We start from the raw sequence: 25,788 nt of genomic DNA, 5'->3' as shown, positions 1-25,788 counted from the left end.
AGAAATCCATTAAAAAAAATTAGCTGTGTAACTTTGACTTTCAGACCAAATTTAGTCCTTCCTGGAATATACTGATCACCTTTTAGTCGAGAACAGTCGTACTCTATATTTAGTTGTGATCCTTTAATTAGTATATCTTTAACTTGGAAGATTGTACATTGTGTTTTTGTAACTGAAGAATAACTGCTTCATCTCATTTCCTAGAGAAAAACTCCACCTTTCAATGCTTTCATAGTGTACCACAGATGGCATACCTAATCATCTTCAACAAATCAAAAAGAATGGGGAAATCCTGAGAAATATTTCCTTCCCAAAAGTGCTGCTGTAGCTCAAGGTAGCTTTATTACTATATAATACTCTTTTCATGTGGAAATATTTGGAAATCTCACCCACAAATAAACTGTCTATTACTTATATCCAACCTATTTATCCTCAAATACACATATCATGTAAATTGGCTACGAATTAAGTGTTTTAAGTGTTCCTAAGATGTCCACAAGATTGTGTGAGTTGGGTCCTTTATATTTAACCTTCCACTGGATGGAATTAGAGAGTGAGGATGACCGTGTCTCTTTGGTATCGTAGTTCACTAAAAGAGTCAGTCCTCATCATGCCACTTCAGCCTGTAGTAGTTACAGGGCTGTGATCTCGTCCTGGTCACTCACGTCGGCCTTCAGTTTAGACAGAGCTGCGTGGATCCTGAACTGAGTGCGGGACTCCATTGAGTATTCTTTGTAGTTATTTCTGAGAGGAAAGGAAGAAATTGACAATAAAGGAGTTTCCATTTTAAAGAAATATTTATAGTCTAGGTAAAGACATGTAACCAGTGCATCACTTAACATTGATTTGCATTTAAATTTTATTATAATGAATTAACACAACAGTGGAAAGACTACTAAAAACAAACAAAAAGGCGTTTTGGCTTCAGCCTCGCCTCTACTAACTTGGCTTTCTGCAGGAGTCTGATGGCTTGATCCCTCCTTCCTGTATCAGTGTAGAGCAGGCCCAGCTCCAGCAGGGTGTTAGGAATCAGGTAGTGGTCATACTTCAGCTTCTTCTCACTGTACCCCATAATACACACATTATTAATCTGCCTTTTAACATACCACCACATTAACAGGCTTCTCTACTAGGGCTGCAACTAACGATTATTTTGATAATGGATTGTTCTGTTGATTATTTCTTTGATTAATCGATTAGTTGGATTAAAAGTCCAGTTTTTATTTTCTGCATTAAAAAACAAAAAAACAAAACATGCTTTCACATTCTACCCAGTGTTGTCCTTCAAACATTGTGCAAATTGAAGGCTATGAAAAATTTATTAAATGTATCCATGTGGGCTATGCTATACATTGTGTAAAGGATTTTTGAAAAAATATTAACATTATATTTTGAAAAACAAAAAACTAAACAAAACTGATTGTCCAGAAGCTTTAAATCAGGAGCTAAATCACTATATTAAAAATGCTAACAAAAAAGAAAAACAAAAGCTCAAACTAAGTGTTAACTGGTAAGAGGTTGAATATTCTGCAGTAACACACACATTCACTCATCTGAACACAGCAACATGTTAATTAATTAATTAATTACAGAATAAAGTATCGATTAGTTGTTGCATCCCTAATTTCTACATTCATGTTATACTTAAATGCAACACATATATAACATCATTTTTCAAAATGACAACCGGATTGGACAAAGACTTGTGATTAGCCACTAATACACATACACTTAAATAAATGAAACACTGTTTTTGATGACTGCCACATTATTTACTGAAATGCAATAATGTGCTTAGTGTCTCCATTTACTGTTCAATTCATTATGAAAGTCTGTACATGTGCAAATTCATACATTTATCAAATCAAATCATCCAATCAGACAGCAGCGCAATGCATCAAATCATACAGGTCACGTACAGTCTAGAGTTTCACTTTAAATATCAGAATGTGGGGAAGAATGTGGGGAAAAATGTGAGCTCAGTGACCTTGTGCCATGTTTAATTGTGCCAGGTGGGCTGGTTTGAATATTTCAGAAACTGCTTATCTCCTACGGGTTTCACAACTGCCTCTAGAGTTTACACAGAATGGTGAGAAAAGTATAAATAAATAAATAAAAACATACAATGAGAGGCAGTTCTGTGAGCACAAGGCTTTGGTGATGAACTCTAAAGAGAATGGGCAGACTGGATCAAGCTGACAGGAAGGCTACGGTGACTCAAATAGCCACCCTTTATAGCCATGGTGAGCAGAAAAGCATCCCAGGGTGCAAAACACATGGAACCCTGGGGCTACATCAGCAGAAGACCACATTAGGGTCCACTCCTGTCAGCCAAGAACAGGAAACTGAGGCTACAGTGGACATAGGCTCACCGAAACTGGACAGCTTTGATTGATGATTTAGTTATTAATTTAGGCTATGATCTTCAATCTTCTCTGTCTGGCACTAGCAATCATGACATTGTCAAAGTCACTGAGATTTTTTCCTTCATTAACTGAAGCTCTGGACCTGGATCTACAGTATCTCACAAAAGTGAGTACACCCCTCAAATTTTTGTAAATATTTCATTACATCTTTTAATGTGACAACACTGAAGAAATGACACTTTGCTACAATGTAGTGAGTGTACAGCTTGTATAACAGTGTAAATATGCTGTCCCCTCAAAATAACTCAGCACACAGCCATTAATGTCTAAACCGCTGGCAACAAAAGTGAGTACGCCCCTAAGTGAAAATGTCCAATTGGGTCCAAAGTGTCAATATTTTGTATGGCCACCATTATTTTCCAGCACTGTCCTAACCCTCTTGGGCATGGAGTTCACCAGAGCTTCACAGTTTGCCACTGGAGTCCTCTTCCACTCCTCCATGACGACATCACAGAGCTGGTGGATGTTAGAGACCTTGTGCTCCTCCACCTTCCATTTGAGGATGCCCCAGAGATGCTCAATAGGGTTTAGTCCATCACCTTCACCCTCAGCTTCTTTAGCAAGGCAGTGGTCGTCTTGGAGTTGTGTTTGGGGTCATTATCATGCTGGAATACTACCCTGCGGCCCAGTCTCCGAAGGGAGGGGATCATGCTCTGCTTCAGTATGTCACAGTACATGCTGGCATTCATGGTTCCCTCAACGAACTGTAGCTCCCCAGTGCCGGCAGCACTCATGCAGCCCCAGACTATGACACTCCCACCACCATGCTTAACTGTAGGCAAGACACACTTGTCTTTGTACTCCTCACCTGGTTGCCGCCACACACGCTTGACACCATCTGAACCAAATAATTTTATCTTGGTCTCATCAGACCACAGGACATGGTTCCAGTAATCCATGTTCTTAGTCTGCTTGTCTTCAGCAAACTATTTGCAGGCTTTCTTGTGCATCATCTTTAGAAGAGGCTTCCTTCTGGGACGACAACCATGCAGACCAATTTGATGCAGTGTGCGGCGTATGGTCTGAGCACTGATAGGCTGACCCCCCACCCCTTCAACCTCTGCAGCAATGCTGGCAGCACTCGTACGTCTATTTCCCAAACACAGCCTATGGATATGACTCTGAGCACATGCACTCAACTTCTTTGGTGGACCATGGCGAGGCCTGTTCTGAGTGGAACCTGTCCTGTTAAACCGCTGTATGGTCTTGGCCACCGTGCTGCAGCTCAGTGTCAGGGTCTTGGCAATCGTCTTATAGCCTAGGCCATCTTTATGTAGAGCAACAATTCTTTTTCGAGATCCTCAGAGAGTTCTTTGCCATGAAGTGCCATGTTGAACTTCCAGTGACCAGTATGAGGGAGTGTGAGAGCGATGACACCAAATTTAACACATCTGCTCCCCATTCACACCTGAGACCTTGTAACACTAGCAAGTCACATGACACCGGGGAGGGAAAATGGAGAATTGGGCCCAATTTGGACATTTTCACTTAGGGGAGTACTCACTTTTGTTGCCAGCGGTTTAGACATTAATGGCTGTATGTTGAGTTATTTTGAGGGGACAGCAAATTTACACTGTTACACAAGCTGTACACCCACTACTTTACATTGTAGCAAAGTGTCATTTCTTCAGTGTTGTCACATGAAAAGATATAATCCAATATTTACAAAAATGTGAAGGGTATACTCACTTTTGTGAGATACTGTACATGTTGTTATGTGTTGCGCTTCTGCCACACAATTGGCTTATTGGACAATTGCATGACCTGTGCACCTGTACATATTCCTCATAATGTAACAGTCATCCAGTATATACAGTAATCACATATTCTGAATAGGCTGGGGTAAAAAAAAAAAAACTGTTAGAAATGGCAAGTTTTTTACATTATGCCATCTTCTATCTCATCCCAAGATGTTTTTTGCAGAACCGTGTTAATCCAGGGTAAGTCTTTTGAGTCGAAGTTTTTCACTATATGTACGAACACTACTGTTGATTGGCTATGTGTATATGTGGACTGTAAGTGGAAAGTAGCACTGGCCTGCTGTAAACTTTGTTAAAACAATCTTCAGCAGCGTGCAGTCGGTTTTGGTTCTTCAGACACAGTCCCTTCAGCAGCAAAATCAGGCAGCTGTCATCCACAGTGTAGTCATTCTCTTCAGGACACACAGACAGATCACATTTACAGTTGCATTCAAAATTATTCAACCCCCATTGCAAATGAGGTTTATTGTCAAAATGTACAGACTTTCAGCTGTTTGCAATGAACAACTCAAACAAAAGCAATTGAAATAATTCAACACAACGAATGCTTCAAGTGATTTCCCCAAATTCAACTGAAAATGCAACTTATAATGACTCCTCCAGTCTAAAATTATTCAACCCCTTCATGGCAAGCATCTTTATTACTTAGTAGAGCACCCCTTTGCTGTTATACCCTGCTGCAAATGAGATGCATAGTTTCTGGTAGCGTTCCTGAGGAATCTTAGCCCATTCCTCATGAGCAATTGCCTCCAGTTCAGTAATATTCTTGGGTTTGCGTGCTGCAACCGCCTTCTTCAAATCCCACCAGAGATTTTCTATGAGGTTCAAGTCAGGTGACTGTGATGGCCCTGTAGAATCCTCCAGGACTTCTTCTGCAACCAAGCCTTGGTGGAATTTGAGGTATGCTTAGGTCTGTTGGAAGGTCCAATGATGCGCAAGCTTCAGCTTCCTCACAGACAGCATGACATTTTGATATATTTAAATATATTTGAATAATTTTGATTCCAACTGTACTTGGCACATCTGTGCCATTGCTTCCTGTTTGATATGTTTTCATACATAATGCCAGGATCTGTGAACAATCCATGGGCTGTATTGTTCCGTTTTGTCACACTTATAAACAGAAGTTTAACATTTACCTTTAATCTTGGTTAAAAATTCTCATTTAATATTTTTTGACTTTTCAGAAATGCTTTTTAAAAAGTTTTTTTTTTTTTAATCCATAACTGCATATTGTAGAGTAAACAAAACTGTGGTTACGTACAGTGTGGATGTCGCTAAAATTCTGTAGCACCTAAATAAATGACAGTTTACCAGACATACTAATATCAGTTTAACTACACTAATCAAATCACAAGAATTACAGGTTTTTTTATTGTCTTGGGGAAAAAAAAAAACTGATCTGGTTCAGCCAAGTCTCTCTCAGAACACTTTCATAATACAATGGAGCATGGAGTATGACAAACAATCTTACTGAAATATATACACACTGTCTACTTTATTAGGAACACCTAGGTATTAGGTACACTTGCACATTCATGAAGTTACCTAATCAGCACAATGCATAAACTCATGCAGATACAGCTCAAGAGCTTCAGTTAATGTTCACATCACAGTCGGTGACTTTATTAAACTGCTGATCTCCTGGATCCAACAATCTCGAGTTTACACAGAATAGTGCGAAAAACAAAAAAACATCTTTTCAGCGGAGGGTCTTCAGGCTGAAACACCTGGTTGATTAGAGAGATCTGATGAGAATGCCCAAACTGCTCTGAACTGACAGGAAGTCTATAGTAACTCAAATCAGCACTCTATACAAACGTGGTGAGCAGAAAAGCATCTCAGAATGGACAACACCTCGACCCTTGAGGTGGATGAGCTACAACAACAGAAGACCACATTAGGTTCTACTCCTGTCAGCCAAGAACAAGAATCTGAGGCTATCTTGTATAAGACAAGGTGATTTCCACACACAGAACTGTCACTCACTCAGTGTTTTTTGTTTTTCACACCATTCTGTGTAAACTCTAGAGACTGTTGTGTGTGAAAATCCCAGTAGATTAGCAGTTTCTGAAATACTCAAACCAGCCCATATGGCACCAACAACCGTGCCACGGTTAAAGTCACAGTGATCACATTCTGATGTTTTATGTAAACATTACCTGAAGCTCCTGACCTGTATCTGTGTGATTTTATGTATTGCACTGAGGCAGCATGATTAGATAACTGTATGATTGTCTGATTAGATAACTGTATGAATGTGCAGGTGTACAGATGTTCCTAATAAAGTGGACAGTGACTGTGTGTATATAGATATATAGATATAGATATGCGTGTGTGTATGGTCTTTGCAGTCACCATATCTCAAAACATTTAAACACCTGTGGGAGATTTTGAATTATTGTGTTAGACAGTGATCTCTATCACCTTAATTAAAAGGCTAATTAAGAGAACATATAGTTCCAGAGACATGTAGAACCTGTACTAAGATGCACTGAAGCTGTTCTACTAGCTTATTACAGATCACCACCTTGCTTTGGAATACTACCAAGACTTCTATAAATGATATCAGCCGGGTTATGTAAACGTGAAAACTCAAAAGCTATTGTAAAGGTGCTGTTCAAATAACTGCTAAAACATGGCAATAATGAAACACATCGTGTAGTGTGGCGTGCAGTACCGGGAGCAGCCTGCAGGGTTTGCTCTGCCTCCAGCAGAGTTTCCAGTATGCCTGCTGTGAGCTCCGGCTGCTTGCTTATCATGGAGAAGCCATTCCACATGTACATCATCTCCTGGAACAGGCAGCATAATCAGTCACCATATTTACTCACTGTAAACGCCATTTCTAACTTTAGGCTGGAGGAAGTGTGTCACAGAGACAGTGCGTCACAGATGCAGAATGTGCCTCTGTGTGTGTGTGTGTGTATATATGTGTAAGCAATTATCTTTTGCTGACTTAGAATTTTCCAGGAATTGAGGAAACGATGTGAAATTAATAAGGTTATATCTAAGAATATTAGAAGATGTGTTCATTCAGAGGATGCGTGGTGCCTTACAAGCACAGGAACTCGGAGCGGTATGGGGGTGCTGGCTCTGTAGCGTCGGGCTTTGCGGATCGCAAACTTCTCTGTAGGAGGAGACTTCCCTGCTATCTTCTGTTTGAAGGTTGGGACCTGCCTGAAAGTGAGACAGAGAGAGAGAGAGAGAGAGAGAGAGAGAGAACGCTGTTATGCAAACCGAGTATTACAGAACAATGTTATTTTGTATAAAACAGCACTTTGTAGGCTTACTTTTTCAATATGCATGTGTATTCGTGTAAGCCAAACAATTCCTGCCACATTTACAAAAGTTTCAGTAATGCTGATTTTCCTCATACACATGTTGATAAATGCCCATTACTCTTCCAATGCAAAACACGTTCACAGCACAGTTCATTTACATTATTTAGCCATGTAACAGCAACTGAAAAGGCCAAAATCTGGAGACAAATTAAAGAAATGTGAAAAGAAAATGGTCTGACATTTAAAAAAAAAAAAAAAAAAAAAAGAGATCATGGATACCAGACATCACACAGGAAAACTGCTATATTTAATAGTTTTAAGTGACTTGATGACTATCGGCTACGGCTAGATGTCTCTCACACTGTTTTGCGCTTTGGTTTTTTGAACACCAGTGCACCGTGTCGGAAAAGCAGGAGGGCATGTGTCATAAGGAAACCTGATGTATTCGGGAAAAAGCCAATGAAGGCACAGCACACTAGGGAGCATACAGCTCATTGCAGATTGAAATCAGTCACTCAGTGCCAGCACAGAATTACCGGATGCTGTGGCAAAAAACCCCCCCAAAAAACAAAAAAACAAATACAAAACAACAACAAAAAACATGCCTTGTACACCAGCCATTGTAGCCCATCTTCCTGTGTACATCCACCCATCCAGTTTCTACACCGCTTATCCTACTGTGTTGCGGGGAACCTGGATCCTATCCCAGGAGGCACAAGGTGGCGTACACCCTGGACGGGGTGCCAATCCATCACAAGGCACATTCACATACACGTTCACACACCCATTCATACACTACGGACACTTTGGACATGTGAATCAGCCTACCATGCATGTCTTTGGACTGGGGAGAAAACTGGAGTGCCCGGAGAACACGCAATCTCCACACACACAGGGTCGTGACAGGAATCGAACCCCCAACCCTGGAGATGTGAAGCGAAAGTGCTAACCACTAAGCCACAGTGCGCCCCCTCCTGTGTGTAATTGAAATAAATAAAGTACTTAACCTTATATGGAAACTAATATTTTCCTATGTAACTGGAAAAATAGGGCTTAAACTTTGACAAAACAAAAAATAAAATGCCATGTCACATGACCAGGAAGTGCTGTTTGCACTTCCTTTTCTGCAATCACATGGCATGGTCATCATCAGAGGGCTCTCAAAATGTGATTAATTTTCAATATTTAGGCAAAACTACTTAAAGGAAAAAAAATTAAACACTACCAGAGAAAAATTAACATTTATTGTTTGTAATTTAAACAATTTTGAGCATTGTGTTAAATGGTAAAATGTAATTGTTGCCATATGGCAACAACATGCAATAATGCATGTTGTGTGCTGTGTGCATTCCTGAATTGAAACAGGCCTACACAGCAAAAAAAAAATAAATAAATAAAATCAAAAGACACTAGGCTTCTCGAACAGTATATAATTACGTTTTTTTCACATTCAAAGTAAGACAAATTGTTGTAATTTCAGACATTTTACAATTGCACCCTATTTTTTATGTTTTAAGAGAAAGAGTTAAAAATTCAAAGGAAAGAATTAAAAAGATACTTCACCCAAAACAGGTTTGGCTCTAATTTTTTCTATGCATTTTGAGTGAGTAAATCCACCCACATACTTTTTACAACTGTAAATCCTTTCTAGAAGATATAACTTTTAGATGCTTTGTAGGTGGCAAAAAACTCTAACTTATAGTCTGGAAAATGCAGTAATTGAAATCTCATACATTTTGTGTTATTTTAGACTATATGATACTATATGGCAACAATATAAAGCTGATCAATCAATGTTTCACGTTAGTGAGTCTCCTTATACATAAATTTACACAAACTCAGGAGTTCTAGTAGGATATGAAAGTTTTTCTGAATTAACAGGATTTTTCAATAAAACCACATTTCTTTTGTAAATTTTCCTACAAATGATTTATGCACACATGTGTTTGTATCCAGTTTGATAAATGAGGCCCAAGGTTAGAAAAAGGAAGGCACAAAAACCTGGATGCCTTTGTAACTCTTAAACAGTAAATGCAAGTGTGTTTACCTGAAGAGCTCAATCTCGTTCTCGCCAAATGGCCGAGCTGCCCCTTCTGGCAGCATACTGAGACAAGCAGCCTTCATGTACACATACATAGCCTGAAAGAAAGAAAGAAAGAAAGAAAGAAAGAAAGAAAGAAAAAGAGAGAGAGAGAGAAACATAGAGAGACATGGAGCAAGCAGGAAATACTATGCCAAAGTGAGACAATACACCGTCTCATTGAGCTTTTTAAATAAATTGTGTTCAACTTCAACTAGCATTCCCACTTTTGGAATGGAAATAACCTCAAAAGAACTGTTGATTGAACAGATGGCCGCTCATGGACACGCGTCACTTAAATCACTTAACTCTGCTCTTCAGTCAGCATGTCTTGGAAATAGCAATCAAACCGTAGAATCGTATCTGCAACATTAGACAGACGTGCTGACTGACCTTGGACCAGCGGCTTTCCTGGCTGAGCAGGTCGGCGTAGAAGTAGGCCATCTTCCAGTGCCTCTTGTAAGTGAAGCACCACATCAGTTCCCAGTAGCACATGTGGTGAAACTGCTTCCAGGCCTGCTGTGCTTTGCAACCATCCTCAAACAGCAATACTGCCTGGATACGGACAAAAACTCAGTGATGCGAAGTTTTGTAATAAAATTAAGAACCCTAGAAGCCTCAGTCCACTCGCCTTGACATTCAAGTGAGAATCTTAACATAGCATAGTTATTAGTGGTTTCTTTACACTGCTGAAAAGCTTTAAACAGATCGATCAAGTTTGTGTTTTGTCCTTGGTTAGGGGTGGACTTTCCAGCAAGTGTTGCTATCGTTTTTAAATGAGCCTGGCTAATCATTATTTCAAATAAGAGGATGTTATCACAGGGCGCAAGTACTATGCGTCTTATTTTATCCTCAAATATGTTTATACTTAAAAGTACATGAGACATGCCCATTTGGTTTGTTGTTTTTGCGAGTATGCCAAACAAGCACGGAAATATACAAGCTCTGCAACACAGAGAACAGAGGGGCTCTGATTAGCATGAAATTGCTGCGGAAATCATTTCCCGACACGGAATTTTAATAACGTATTCCCTACACGCAGCCATCCTCAATTCACTCACCTCATCAATGTTGCCTTTTATTTCCTCCACTCTGCCCGCAAAGAAAAGAAAAATCGCCCCCTGGAGAAGAGAGGCAGAGGGAAGAGGAGAGTTTCAAAAGGTACAGCTAAAACAACATGTCGCTCAAATATTTAAAAAGCCAGTTACATATCAGTAGAAAGAGAGAGAAAGAGAGAGCGAAAGAGAATCAGCGAGAGAAAGAAAGAGAGAGAGAAAGAGCGAAATAGAGACAGCAAGAGAAAGAGAGAGAGAGAGAGAGAGAGAGACCTACATGTGGATATCGTAGCCGAAATGGCTTTAGCAGCTTCTCAGCATCAGCCACATCTCCCTCGCCTGTCCCTGCACAGAAAAGCCCCCAAAACATTCCTATGCGCAATTCACTGGACAACCATTGCTTCTCAGTCACCTCAGCACATGTTAGAAATTGCCCTTCAACGTAAGGATTATTTTCCCACTCAGTCTCATGATTGTAATGTTACCATCTTATAGTACAGCGGACATGTTTGCAGCTGCTATATCTATATGCTCCAAGACCATAACTAAGTAGGACCCCTCTAAATTTGATGAAAATGTGCACTGTTACTACGCGTTCCCAAGGAACACCTACCATGATTTTTGAGGACCTGATTTTTCTTGCGGTGCTCTACATTTTGGTTAATAGTCAAAAAATGTATACCATTAATATGAAGATAATGTACCACAACAGTAGGGGTGGGCGATATGACAAAAAATAAAATAAAATCATATCATGATACTTGAACATATTTCTACCATTTTGACAACCATGACTTGTACTTGGATATAAAAACATGAACTAGAAATGAGGAAAAATATGATTGTTATTATTTTTATATATATATATATATATATATATATATATATATATATATATATATATATATATATACACACACACACACACACACACACACACACACATATATACACACATATATACACACACACTTTACTTAAATGATTTTAATTATTGAAATTATTTTAATTAGAACATTTTACAAAAGTGTATCGTGACCTCATTTATCACAATATAGATATTATATTGTCAAACAGCATAACACCACACAACAGTAGTTTACCTTCTAAGTGCATTAGGAAGAAAAAGTTTAGACCAGATATTCTGGGACGTTTTATTTTGGTTTGTTTATTTGTTCAGATGAAATCGGTCATTTTTTTTTAATTTAGTGTAAAATGTTAATGCTTTACAGACTAACAAAAAATACAGGGCCTACATAAAAATATACAGTGTATATTTTAAGTACGTAGTGCACAGAAAACCATTTGACATGTAATTATTGTTATTTCACAAGGAAAACACACACTACTGTGAATACACTTAGCATGTGCAACCACAATGCATTCTTGTGTAGCGAGCAAAGGTGGGAATTAACAAGCTACTGTACTGTTACTGTACTTACTTCTGTTCTTTACTTTTCTTTCACCTAATACATTTAACTTACTTAATCATTTATATGAATATTATTTTTATTCCTTAATTCTTTCATTTAATACAATTTAACTTAATTTAACTTACATTTCAAAAGAAAATATCTGCGCTACATCATATATTTGTAAGTCATAAGACAGCTTCAAGGAGTTGAACAAATCTAAACTTTACCAGATGTGACAGAAAAAATGAGACTGATCATCTCAATCAACTCTAATCACTGGTGCTATGTACACTTTGCATTTAACTAGGTCATCTAGCGAACATTTGAGACATTAGGAATAAAGCTGTTGTTAATTAGCCTTCACTAATGTTTTCCCACATACCATGGTGAAAGGGGCATTTCTAGATCTTCAGTAACAGAAATCAGTGTGATCTCAGGCAGATGTCTTTCTTTTTTGATTCTTGTACTTTTAGTCCATTTAGCCCTTTAACCTAACCCTAGAGTTCACACTTTTAGAGTTTAACTTGAGTGAAGAATTTGATGCTGCATTTCAAATATTACCAGGTTATGAGTAATTGGGCTTTTACTTGAATGAAAAATTTGGGTACTTTTGGTAGCAGGTACAGGAAAAAAGCAGTGCTGTTACCTAAAATAAATGAGAGGAAGGTGTAGTAGCAGAGCAGCAGCAGGGCACACAGCATTGAACGCAGGTTATGGGAGGTGGCCCCTTCATACAGCTTGGAAAGCCCATATTCCTACACACACACACACACACAAAAGGCAGCATGACACCTTAGAAAAACAAGTGTAAAAGATCATCTTATATATATATATATATATATATATATATATATATATATATATATATATATATATATATATATATATATATATACACACACATACATACATACATACATACATACATACACACGGCTGCTAAAAAGTTTGTGTACCCTTTACAATTCTCTGTGTGTCCGCTTAAATTTGACCTGAAATTTGATCAGATCTTCATCTAAATCCTAAAACTAAACAAAGGGAACCCAATTAAACATGAATGATGCAAAAACAATATAGTTTTCACGTTTATTATCGAGGCATGGATGAGTATTTCATTCACTGCTGATCTCCTGGGTATTTCACACACACACACAAACACACGTCTCTAGAGTTTATACAGAATGGGGCAAAAAACACAAAAACACTGAGTGAGCTGAGCTGAGCTGAGAACACGGAGTTCTATGGGTGGAAACACCTTGCTGATCTTGCTGAAAGAGAGGTCTTGGAAAATGGCCAGGTTGGTTCAAGCTGCCAGGAAGGATATAGTAACTCAAATGATTACTCTTTACAACCGTAATGAGCAGAAAAGCATCTCAGCATGCACAAAACATTGAACCTTGAGGTGGATGGGCTACAACAGCAGAAGACCACAGCAGGTTCCACTCGTATCATGGGTACAGACAGTTGAAGATTAGGGGAGAAAAAATAAATAAATAAATAAATAAGGTCAACTGGTCTTCAACTGTCCAGTTTGGGTGACTCTTCCCATGATAGCCTCAGATTCTTGTTCTTGGCTGGCAGGAATAAAACATGATGTGGACTTGTGCTTCTGTCTTCAAGCTTTGATGTGTTGTGCATTCTGAAATGCATTTCTGCTCCCCACATTTGTAAAGAGTGCTTATTTGAGTTACTATATCCTCCCTGCCAGCTTAGAATAGTCTAGTCATTCTCCTCTGATCTCTCGCATCAACAAGGTGTTTTTGCATGCAGACCCTCGACTCACAGGATGTTTTTTTGTTTTTCACACCATTCGGTGTAAAGTCTAGAGACTATTGTGTGTAAAAATGCTAGGAGGTCAGCAGTTTCTGAAATACTCAAACCAGCCCATCTGGTACTAACAACCATGCCACGGTTAAAATCACAGAAATCACAATCATTCTGATGTTTGACTGAACATTAACTGAAGCTCATGACCTGCATCGGTATGATTTAATGCATTGTGATTAGATAACTGCATGAATGTGCAGGTATACAGGTGTTCCTTATAAAGTGGATGGTGAGTGTGTATTATTTTATTCATTCACACGTTTGAAGAAACTAACACAAATAAATTTGTTACCTTATCCCCAGAAAATCCAGCAAACTCCAAAACCTTGAGAATCCGCGCAGGGAACAAGGAAAGTGTCTGAAATAATGAGTGACAAACCACTGAGAAAATCAGTTTTACATAGTACATCATGTAATCATTTATGAAGAGTAGTAAGCGACTTGTGGAACATACCAAGTTGAACGCACCGATTCCAAATGCCACCCCTCCCTCCAGGTGCTTGTGATTTGGCCCTTTGAAGGAGCTATGTGACTCAATAAAGGAGTGGAGCTCCCTGTGGGTGGAACAACAGCACGATAGTGCAGTTTCAGGAAATTATGATTGATCAGTGTGCTTTAAGCTTTTCTGAATGGGAATTCATAGAAGGATATAGATATGTTTAAACTCTAAGCAGTTTTCCATGCATCAATAAGAGTAATGACAAATCCTTATGTACAAGTGAACCTCTTTACCGAAATTAAATACCTGTTCCTCTGCCTACATTTCCTTAAACAAAACTCACATTCACCAATATATTGATTTGTAAGATTATATTACTTTCCCCCTTTGCCATATTTTATTCATCCCTAATGAAAACATTGAACATCTTAAGGTTCTAAGGAATACTTCCATGTTTTCCAACCTTCATCTATGCCATAAACAAAAATTGACATGTTTCGCTATACAACAAAAATAACAAATTTATAAATTGAGCTCCTGTTCGGTCAGATATGGGCCGCCAGATTTTGTGGTTTTCTGATGATGGTGCAAATTACTTCTTACTGTATTGCTCTAACAATATATCAGATCAGATCAACTGATATTTGTGCGTTCTAATTAATCCGCTTAATAAAAATTCTACTGTCAACTAGATCTCACGTTGGTCAATGTATTTAGTGCACCAGGAGGTGGGATTTGGAAGCACAGTTACAACTTGGAGTTGCTTTATAAAGTCACCTGTCTGCCCCCCCCCCCCAAGCTACTGGAACAGCAAGGCCAATCCTATTCTTTTTGCTTTACACTGAAGAGATTTGGGTTTGAGATCAAAAGATGAATATTAGACGATAGATCAGATTTTCAGCTTTCATTTCCTGATATTTACACCGATATGTGTTAAACAACTTAGAACATGGCACCTTTTGTTTCAACCCACCCATTTTTCAAATGATCAAAAATATTAGAACATGTGAACAACAAGTGTTTATTGCCCAGGTGTACCCTGTTAGATTGATTGTTTAAACAATTAATAGCTCTGAATGTCTATTCCTGGTTTGAGCCCTGGGCTTCACCTGTGAAGACTGAGGGATAGACTAACATAAAGGATAAACCAACAAAGACCAGAGAGTAGTCTATGGGAGAAAAACAAGCCACTTTTGAAGCTGAGAAAAGAGGGAAAAAAAATCAATCTGAGTCATTGCACAAGCATTGGGCATAGCCAAAACAACAATTTGGAATGTCCTGAAACAGAAACAGGTCCTGAAACATGTCCTGAAACAGAAACTACTGGTGTACTAACAACAAGACATGGAACAGGTCGGCCAAGGAAAACAAGAGCATATGATGAGAGAAACATTGTGAGATCTGTGAAGAAAAACCCAAAAATAACAGTCTGTGACCTCCACAGGACAGGAGTGAAGGCATCACAATGCACTGTTTGAAGAAGACTTCGACAGCAGAAATAAAGAGGCCATACGACAAGATGTAAACCACTCATCGGCATTAAGAACCAGAAAGCCTGATTGGAATTCACAAAGAAATACAGAGATGAGCCACAAAAGTTCTGGAACCAAGATTAACCTCTACCAAAGTTATGGAAAGGCCAGAGTGTGAAGAAAGAAAGGATCTGCTAATGATCCAAAGCATACAAGCTCATCTGTCAGGTATGGTGGAGATAGGGTCATGCCTTGGGCTTGCATGACTGCTTCAGGAACGGTCTCACTGACATTTATTGATGATGAAACTCATGATGGTAGCAGCAGAATGAACTCAGGAGTCTACTGAAACATTCTGCCTGCCAGAGAAATGCATCTAATCTAATTGGGAGGAACATCATGCAGCAAGACAATAACCCAAAACACACTGCCAACTCAACAAAGTACCATCATGGGGGGAAAAAAGTGGAAGGTTTTAGACTGGCCAAGTTGATCACCAGACCTTAACCCAATTGAGCATGCATTTTACCTCAGTGAAAACAAGACTTAAGGGAGAAACACCCTGAAACAAACAACAACTGAAAACAGCTGTAGCACAAGCCTGGAAAAGCATCACAAAAGAAGAATGCAACAGTTTGGTGATGTCAGTGGGCCGCCAGATTGATGCAGTTATTTGCAAGCAAGAGATATACAACAAAAAATTAAGTGTTATTTACTTTGAGACTATCTGTTCCAATACTTTTGCTCACCTAAAAATTGGGTGGTCTGCCAGCAAAGGTGCCATTTTCTAAAAGTTGTTTAACACATCTAGATGTAAACATCAGGAAATGAAAGCTGAAATTATTGTCAAATGTTCATCTTTTGATCTCAAACCCAAATGTCTTCACTGCATAGCACAAACAAAAATATTGGTCTTCAAAACATTCAGAGGGGACAGCACACCATGTGGAGCATTAATTTGATACATACACACCAAATGAAAAACTTCTGTTTTGTTAGTCAATGAGCAGTGTGATTTTTCTTTCTTTCTCTGGTTGTTGAACCTACTTTTCCAGCATGCAACTATGAACAAACTAAATAGCCAAGATCTGAAATCTGCTCATCCCAGGTGCCTGGGCTACTTATTTGTCCACCCCTGCTATATGTGAGTTTTAAGTCAATGTGTCGAAATGAAATTCCTGTCTAAAATCCAGTGTGCCAAAATTGACTGCACATGTTCTGCAGATGTGGCTGACAAAGATTAGACTGAAAAACTCTGGAGTATTTCTTTAATGATAATTAGGTCAAAAGCAAACAAAGCTTACTTACTTGTATATGAGGTAGCTATTGCGTACTTTGATTCCTCCTTTAATGAAACTCACCATGTTCTCATCCTGTCAGCAAAAGGATTACAGCAGAAAAGTTAGAGGAAAAAGGACAGACAATGATGAAACAAATCACCCTGAGAAAGAAAGAAAAAGGCCTGACTGGTTGGGGCATGTGCATCACCAGTTCATCCTGTAAACTGATAATTAGTGGAAATCCTAGAAGATTTACTAGTAGGTATGTGTGTGGAAGGCAGTTTTCTGAACCTTTAATATAATCAAAAAAAAAAACAATGCACATATAGATAAAACCCAAAATCTAGGAGCAGAATGTTTATGGTGTACTTTTTATGAATTACAATTAGGTTGCTTGACAGCGAATGTGTGGGTGAATGAGTGTAGGTGTAGTTTTCAGTGGAACTGCGTGTGTGTGTGTTAGTTATGTGGCTGCTTGTGTGTACAAGGAGGTTACTGCCTGAAATCTCTCTACCAACCTGTAAAAATGTGAGAGCAGCTCTTTGCAGCAAGCATTCGGCATAACACGCCTCAGCATGGAGCTCCTCTTTAAACACACGTGCACAAAAAGTACACTGTCTTTAAGCATTGTAGAAAGTATCTTACAAAAGCATTTTCCTTGTAATGTAAAAGACATGTAGGATTTTTCACACATACAATATGCAGCATCAAAGGTGCAACTAAACAGGGTATTATTATAGTCTTTTTTTGTGCAATTTTCCAAACACTTTCACAAATGTAAAGAGGCTTATATTTCTTACCTTCAGACAGCACATCTCCTGCTGCTCTGGCTGCCAGACTGCCAGACCTCTTACGAAACCTGTAGGGGGCACAAACACAGACATTCACACTGATCATTATTTCTAGATGTAATGTACAAATGTTAACATAGACCCATGCTTGTATTTAATGACATGAAAAATGATTCATGAAGGAGCAGTGGCCATATAATTACACCCCAGTATGAGACAGAAAAAAAATCTGATCCTGGATCATCCTCACTCTTGTTTAGAGGCTTTGAAATCATTTTACCATGCAACATATATAATAAACTGGATCAGAACGAATATCATTTTCTCCTGAAGCTGAATCTGTTGGAAGAACACAGACCCTACTCTAATCAAGAGCCTCTACATGACCACAGGGCAACATTCATTATAGCAGGCTGGGAATTATCAGATATAATCAGCTGTCGACCATTTTAAAGCTATTGAGACAGGGCTGTGCTTTATCCACATGCAAACACAGGCAAATCACTACTGCTACCCAATAACAGTTCTATTTCAGTTCATGAAACTGTACCCGTTTTCCTACAGGTCAGAACATCAAGGGCTTTTGAAACTGCCAACACATGAAAGTTTGACAACACACTCCATATTTTAGAATAGTGTATACCTCTGGCAAACTTCTTGAGCACTCTTCATTGTGTTTCCTGCGTTGACAATGTCATCATGTTGGAAGGTCATCATAGCCTGCATCTCTAATACTGTAGCGTAGATCAGAGCGTGATACATACTCTCTTTACATCTGCAAAATGACATCACATAGTATTATAGATAAACCCATACAACCACACCCAGCTTAAACAAACCTAGTCCCACACTGCTTACTGTTATATACAGTTCAGGCCAAAGTTTACATACATTAGGGTATCTACTTTATTTCCATATGAGGTCATTTCAAAATAATAGCCAAGAGACATACTGTGGTGCTTGGAAGTTTGTGAACCCTTTAGAATTTTCCATATTTCTGCACAAATATAACCTAAAACATCATCAGATTTTCACACATGTCCTAAAAGTAAACAAAATTTTATACTTGGTCATTTATTTATTGAGGAGAATGCCATCCCATTGATTGAAAAGACTTGACTCTAATTTCACCTTCAAATGAACTGCTAATACTAGAGGTTCACATACTTTTGCCACTCACCGATCTGTAATATTGGATCAATCAGGTGTAAGAGAGTGCCCTGTTATATTTAAAGAACAGGGATCTATTAGAGTCTGATTTTCATAACACGTTTGTGGCCGTGCATCATGGCACGAATAATGGAGATTTCTGAGACGTTGTTTGTGCGCATCAGGCTGGAAAAGGTTACAAAACCATCTCTAAAGAGTTTGGGCTCCACCAATCCACAGTCAGACAGACTGTATACAGATGGAGGAAATTCAAGGCCACTGTAACCCTCAGCAGGAGTGTCAACCAACAAAGATTACTCCAAAAGCAAGATTTGTAACAGTCTGCAAGGTCACAATAGAACCCAGGGTAACTACCAAGCAACTAAAGGCCTCTCTCACATTATGTTAATGTGAGACTAATGTTAATGTTCATGTCCACCGTCAGGAGAACACTGAGAAGAACTCTCCGAAAAGAACATTGCTGTCCATCTGCAGTTCAAAGATCACACAGACAAGCCAGAAGGCAAAAAATGTTTTGTGGATGGATGAGACCAAAATAGAAATTTTTGGTTTACATGATAAGTTATGTTTGGAGGAAGGAAAACACTGCATTCCAACACTAGAACCTTATCCCATCTGTGAAACGTGGTGGTCATAGTATCATGGATTGGGCCTATTTTGCTGCATCTGGGCCAGGACAGCTCACCATCATTGATGGAACAGTGAATTCTGAATATCACCGAATTCTAAAGGAAAGTTTCAGGACATCTGTTCATAAACTAAATCACAAGAGAAAGTGGGGCTTGCAGTAAGATAACGACCCTAAGTACACAAGTCATTCTACCAAAAAGTGTTTTGGAATGGCCAAGTCAAAGTCCTGACCTTAATCCAATAGAAATTTTGTGAAAGGACCTGAAGCAAGCAGTTCATATGACGAAACCCACCAACATCCCAGAGTTGAAGCTGTTCTGTACTGAGGAATGGGATAAAATTCCTCCAAGCCGATGTGCAGGACTGATCAACAGTTACCAGAAACATTTAGTTTCTGCACAACGGGATCACACCAGATTTGCAAATCACAGATATGCAATATTAAATCATTTATCAATAAATAAATAACCAAGTATAACATTTTTGTTTCATTTGTTTAATTGGGTTCTCTTTATCTACTTTTAGGACTTGTGTGAAAATCTGATGTTTTAGGTCATATGTATGCAGAAATGTAGAGAATTCAAAAGGGTTCACAAACTTTCAGGCACCACTGTATTTATTTCAGCTTTTATTTACTATATGAGATTTTCAGAGGGTCAAAGGTTTATATACACTTACTTTGTTACTATTTGGTAGAATTGCTTTTTAATTGCTTAACCTGAATCACACCTCCTTGCTAGGACACCGTTTTTTAACCATCCAAAGGCCCACAAGTTCTCATCATCCCGAGGCCCACCAGCTCCCACCATCCAAAGGCCCACAAGTTCTCATCATCCCGAGGCCCACCAGCTCCCACCATCCAAAGGCCCACGAGCTCCCACCATCCAAAGGCCCACGAGCTCCCACCATCCAAAGGCCCACCAGCTCCCACCATCCAAAGGCCCACAAGTTCTCATCATCCCGAGGCCCACCAGCTCCCACCATCCCGAGGCCCACAAGCTCCCACCATCCAAAGGCCCACAAGTTCTCATCATCCCGAGGCCCACCATCCCAAGGAGAGCAGAGTGTATGCAAGCTTGCAATAGTGGTTTCAGCTTCTCACAATCCTTGTCAGTTTAAGCCTTTAGGTCCTAATCCTGCCATAGTCATGTACACACAGTCTTTTTCTAGTCTTGAAATCTACGAGACCCTGCATAGTTTGTCTAAAATGAACCCAGTTGGACTGTATATACTCAACTTTCCAGGGCGTACATGCTGAACTTCAAATACTCAGCTGCAGTGGAAAGTGATTGCACATCTGACAATATTCAGATTAGTGTAGAACAGTAAAATAGTCCCAGGCAAGTTTTATAACAACTTTTGCTTTAGCACACGTTGCATTTAGAAAAAGAAAAACTGAAATGCACAAATATTTTTTTTGCAGAGAAATTTAGAAATTTAATAAGAAAAGGTGGCCTAACCCACTGCCATCTCCAGTTATATCTGAATCAGGATTTATTCAAGAGAAGTAGTTATATGCATCTGTTAAAACTATTTTTCCCTGCACAAATCAGTGGCTGATAAGCAAGTGTTACAACCCGCTATCTTTGGGATGGGAAGTTTTTTTTTTTGCGTGCTGTGCCATATTTTGTGTGCAGGTCCAAACCCCCTCCCAGAGTTTCCAGCCTGCCCTAGCCTGCCTTGTTCCCGCCTCACAGGATGACATCACTGATTGACGACCATATTTAAAGAGGAAGAGGTGTGAGAATAGCGTGGGATGTTGGAGGTGGTTATGTGTGATTTGCTGTTAGGAGAGTATTTGGTTTGTGTTGCTTGCCCTTGTGGCTATCAAATTCTGTATTCTGACTCCTGTTCTGGTTTTGACATTGTGTTTGGTTGTCCCTGTATCTGTTTGCGTGTATACTCTTCACCACTGTATATATTTTGCACTTGGTTTACCGGCAGTAGGGGTGTGGCTGCGATTTCTTTTGGGAGGGGGTCCTTTTGTCTCTGTTTTTGGCTTAGGTAGTTAGGGAAGTATTTGTATTTTCTTTGTTGTTTTCCTTTAAGGTAAGCTAGCTACCTAACAATAGAATTCTTTTGTTTATTATTTTGGCCTTGGCCCACCCTGAAGTTACGTTTGGTGTTTGGTTCTTTGTATAGTTGTATGTATATAACTGTGTGTTACAATATACCACAACTTTTGAACAACCCTGTTTGTGGTGTTATTCCTGTCTCCTTCATTTTTAAAAGGTCAATTCCATTGAATCCCGAGCTGGTTACTCTGTGCGACCTAACCTAGACTGGGCCGTAACACAAGATCAATATACAAACTGGATGGAATTGAAGCATTCCTCACTTCCTGATCAAGGCAGACTCTATTCAATGCAGTTGTGTGTACCTAGGATCACACCCAAAGACAAACACCTCACATCCTGGTCAAGGGAGTTGGCATGACACACATAATCAAACAGACAGTGAAATGTTTCAGCAGAAATCCATGTCACGTTTAATCCTAATCCATACAGATTATGGCATATAGCATTTAAAAGATTAAACACACTTTACTCCCACTGTATCCAAAACTTGAACACTTTTCTCTAACTCCCTTTCACTATTGACATGATCACAATGGGTTCTTGTATCAAGATCAACTGGACTATCATGTGCATGTGAGAATGACAGAACTGGAAAGAAGGCAGGCAGAACTACTTGCTCTCACCTTGGCTGCAGTTTGTCTAGACTCTCGCTGAAGTGGTTGTTGAGGAACAGATCCAAGGCCTCCATACACTCTTCAAGACATGCCTTTAAGGACGTCTGTGTGGAGCTGAGTTGAGATAAGCACATAAAAACAGCACCAAATGATCAAATAATTTAGTTCTTGACAGAATTAAGGTTTGCCACCTGATGAAAACATTGAGCATAAGATGATGATAACAAATTTATAAGCAATGTCTTCCGCTTTGAAACATGCCCTTTATTAATTATAAATGATGCCTTATGACACAGTATACCTGGGGCTATAAAAAGCCCCCAGTGTAATAGGAGAAATTCAAATGGTGGTGATTAGTGTAAGAGGTTCAATAAAACACTAATAGTTGTAGAGAGCAAAGATTTATTTAATGTGTAAGAGGATCCAGTGCGATTATACCTAATATCAGGCCAGTACAATCATATATATATATATATATATATAAAAAAGGTACACTTGCTCTAAGGGACCAATAGCAATCTCATCATAGGTTCAGCATGGTGAAATTGCCTTCCTGGGCTATATCACCATTTCTACAAAACACATGCACACTGACAGTTGCTGGAAAGTGCTGGGAATTTTGTCAGATGTAGAGCTTTGTGAAACACCATGCAAAACAAACACACGTATGTGCACTGAGTAAGTATCCTACAGCAATTACTTTTCAGGTGCTTATGGGTCAAAAGTGATATTATTATTATTTATTATTAATATTATTATTATTATTAAGACAATATTTCCTTTTTTACTTTTTGTGTTGTCATTTAGAACTTGCAGATACAGGTCGGATGTTTTCACCCACTATGCTGTTCACATCAAATATCACAATGGGGAAATAAATGTGATCTTTGACCAGGTCATGGTTGTTGGTCCCAGACAGGCTGGTTTGAGCATTTGAGAAACTGCCTATCTCCTGTGTTCTTCACACACACAACAGTGTCCAGAGTTTACATAGGATGGTGCGAAAATTAAAACAAAACAAAACAAAACAAAAACATCCAGTGAGCAGCAGTTGTGTGTGTAGAAACACCTTTATGATGAGAGAGGGCAGAAGAAAATGGCCAGGCTGGTTCGAGCTCACAGGAAGGCTGCGGTAACTCAAATATACACACTTTACAATTGTGGTAAGCAGAAAAGCATCTCAGAACACACAAAATGTTGACCCTTGAGACACGTGAACTACAACAGCAGAACAGGAATCGGAGGCTTCACTGTAACTTAGCTGAAGACTCAAAAAAGACCAGGTAATAATGTTTTAACTGCAGTCTTCAACTGGTCGGTTCTGATATGCTCAAATCAGCCCATCTGGCACCAACAACCATGCCACGGTCAAAGTCACCGAGATGACATTTTCCCCATCCTGATGTTTGATGTGAACATTAACTGAAACTTTTGACCTGTATCTGCATGAGTTTACACATTGCGCTGCTGCCACATGATAGGCTGAGTGGATAATTAGACGAATGAGCAGGTGTACACGTGTCCGTAATAAGTGTATATATTTGGTATATTTATGTATACTAAGATTACATTTGTGTACATGTACCGCCTTATTCAGGTTCAAATCTTTGACCCTTATATAGGGAAAAATACTACATCTACTACTACTACTACTACTGCTGCTGCTGCTACTATTAATAATAATAATAATAATAATAACAACAACAATAACAACAACAATTAAACAATAGGGTGCCTACGCACATCAGGTACTTGCCCCCTAATAATAATAATAAAAATAACAATATTGGCGATACACTGAACTTCTCTTGAGTGGCACATAAGAGTCGACTCTCACTCTTTCTCTCACGCACTCACAAAAAGCAATTACACAACGAGGAAGGAAGAGTCAAGAGGAAGGGGACTGAGTGTATGTGTGAGTGTGTGTGAGAGAGAGAGAGAGAGAGAGAGAGAGAGAGAGAGAGAGAGAGAAAACCGACCCAAGTAGGAAAGGAAATTCTGAACAAACTGCAAAACTCACCACAAACTAACTGAATCAGCCAAAACAGAACTCAACACTTAAACAGTCGCTAACACCTCCATGGCTGCTGTAATGGCACTGAGCTGCTACGCTGCCAATGTTAAGCGTCGCATCATGCTTTTTTTTTGTTGTTGTTGTTGTTTTAGCAGTAGAAAGCATTAAAGCCACTACTTTAATATAATTATCACCTCACTGAAGAAGAGCGCTAATTAAAAAAGCCGCCAGAGGCTGACCATACTGAGCCATTATCGCTTTCTCACAACAGCAGCGCGTGAGCGTGTAACCCAAGAGCAGCTGCTGCTACTTACTTTGCGCTAACAGGTGCATCTTTCCCGCTGGACATGATTTCAGTTCCGAGTCTCCTCTGAGTCCTGGGTATAACCGCAACACCTGTCAGAAAGTGCTCCGGGCTCGGTTCGCTTCCAAACAGCCAATGACTTCGGAGAACAGAGCCGACAATTCGTGCGGAGAAGCAGTGAGTCGCATTGAGTTGAGGAATCCTGAGGACTTGAGCAGGAGCGGTGTTCACTCGGGTGAAAGAGGCTGTTCCTGCGGGCTGTAGCTCCGGGAACACCACCGCTTCTTAGCTCCTCCTCGTCAACGCTGCTCTGGCGTTATGCCACGACTGCAAGAATTGTCGACAACATCACCACCACCTAGTCTAGATGTGTTGGCTTGATAAAGCCAGCTGCTTTCCTTTTTTGGGGGGGAAATATTTCCTTCAATCTATCTACCTGTATCACTCTCTCACTCCTTCTAGTTTTCTATGAACAACACTCTTTCCATCTATCTACCTGTATCACTCTCTCACTCTGTCTGGTTTTCTATGAACAACACTCTTTCCATCTATCTACCTGTATCACTCTCTCACTCCTTCTGGTTTTCTATGAATAACACTCTTTCCATCTATCTACCTGTATCACTCTCTCACTCCTTCTGGGTTTCTATGAATAACACTCTTTCCATTTCCCTTGCTATAGGGACCCTTTTGTTTATTTATTTCACATATATTATTACAGTTTGTATATTATGTACTATGTATAGGCATTATACCGTTTCAGTGGTGGGTGGTTATTTCCACCACTGTAATAAAATAAGAAGAAAAAAATCATCCCTGTGTTTCTGGGACAGCACATTGAGAACCATGGCTCTACAGGAATATTCATTATTCACTCTAACAGCTTCATTCTGGCCAAGTCTAGCGTGATATTAAAATGTGTTAGAGAGCTGAAAAAATCATCCCCAAAAGCAAACATACAGTTCCTCTCAGTTCCCTTATGACTTCTTTCAACCTCTGCACCTTTGTCATTTATCACTCCTTGACATGTTTTAGTTGAGTTCAGTGACTAGTTTTCTAAACGTGAATCGGCCCAATGTTTGTAGCGGTAGTAGATCCTATATTGTATTTTATTTAATCACATGCATTTATTTGAATTATTTTGCTGAATAC

At 39.2% G+C, this 25,788-nt stretch overlaps 1 protein-coding gene across 1 annotated transcript; it reads right to left on the bottom strand.

Annotated features, from left to right (window-relative positions):
- Positions 1-122: 122 nt before the first annotated feature.
- Positions 123-24,876, bottom strand: zgc:158403 (tetratricopeptide repeat protein 39A). Its single transcript, XM_053610971.1, has 18 exons — positions 24,647-24,876; positions 22,328-22,432; positions 18,470-18,601; positions 17,836-17,894; positions 17,554-17,621; positions 17,064-17,128; positions 14,299-14,398; positions 14,137-14,202; positions 12,664-12,772; positions 10,880-10,947; positions 10,609-10,668; positions 9,941-10,102; positions 9,515-9,606; positions 7,243-7,363; positions 6,867-6,978; positions 4,464-4,578; positions 945-1,061; positions 123-744 (listed from the first exon to the last, which is right to left on the bottom strand). Exons 1-18 carry the CDS (start codon positions 24,679-24,681, stop codon positions 633-635), a joined length of 1,698 nt encoding a protein of 565 aa, XP_053466946.1. The 5' UTR covers positions 24,682-24,876; the 3' UTR covers positions 123-632.
- Between the last annotated feature and the right edge of the window lie 912 nt (positions 24,877-25,788).

Source organism: Ictalurus furcatus, chromosome 2, assembly GCF_023375685.1.
Source record: "Ictalurus furcatus strain D&B chromosome 2, Billie_1.0, whole genome shotgun sequence".
NCBI classification, from domain to species: Eukaryota; Metazoa; Chordata; class Actinopteri; order Siluriformes; family Ictaluridae; genus Ictalurus; species Ictalurus furcatus.
The sequence above is the reverse complement of the archived record's forward strand: the minus strand, read 5'-3'. Positions and strand labels throughout refer to the sequence as shown.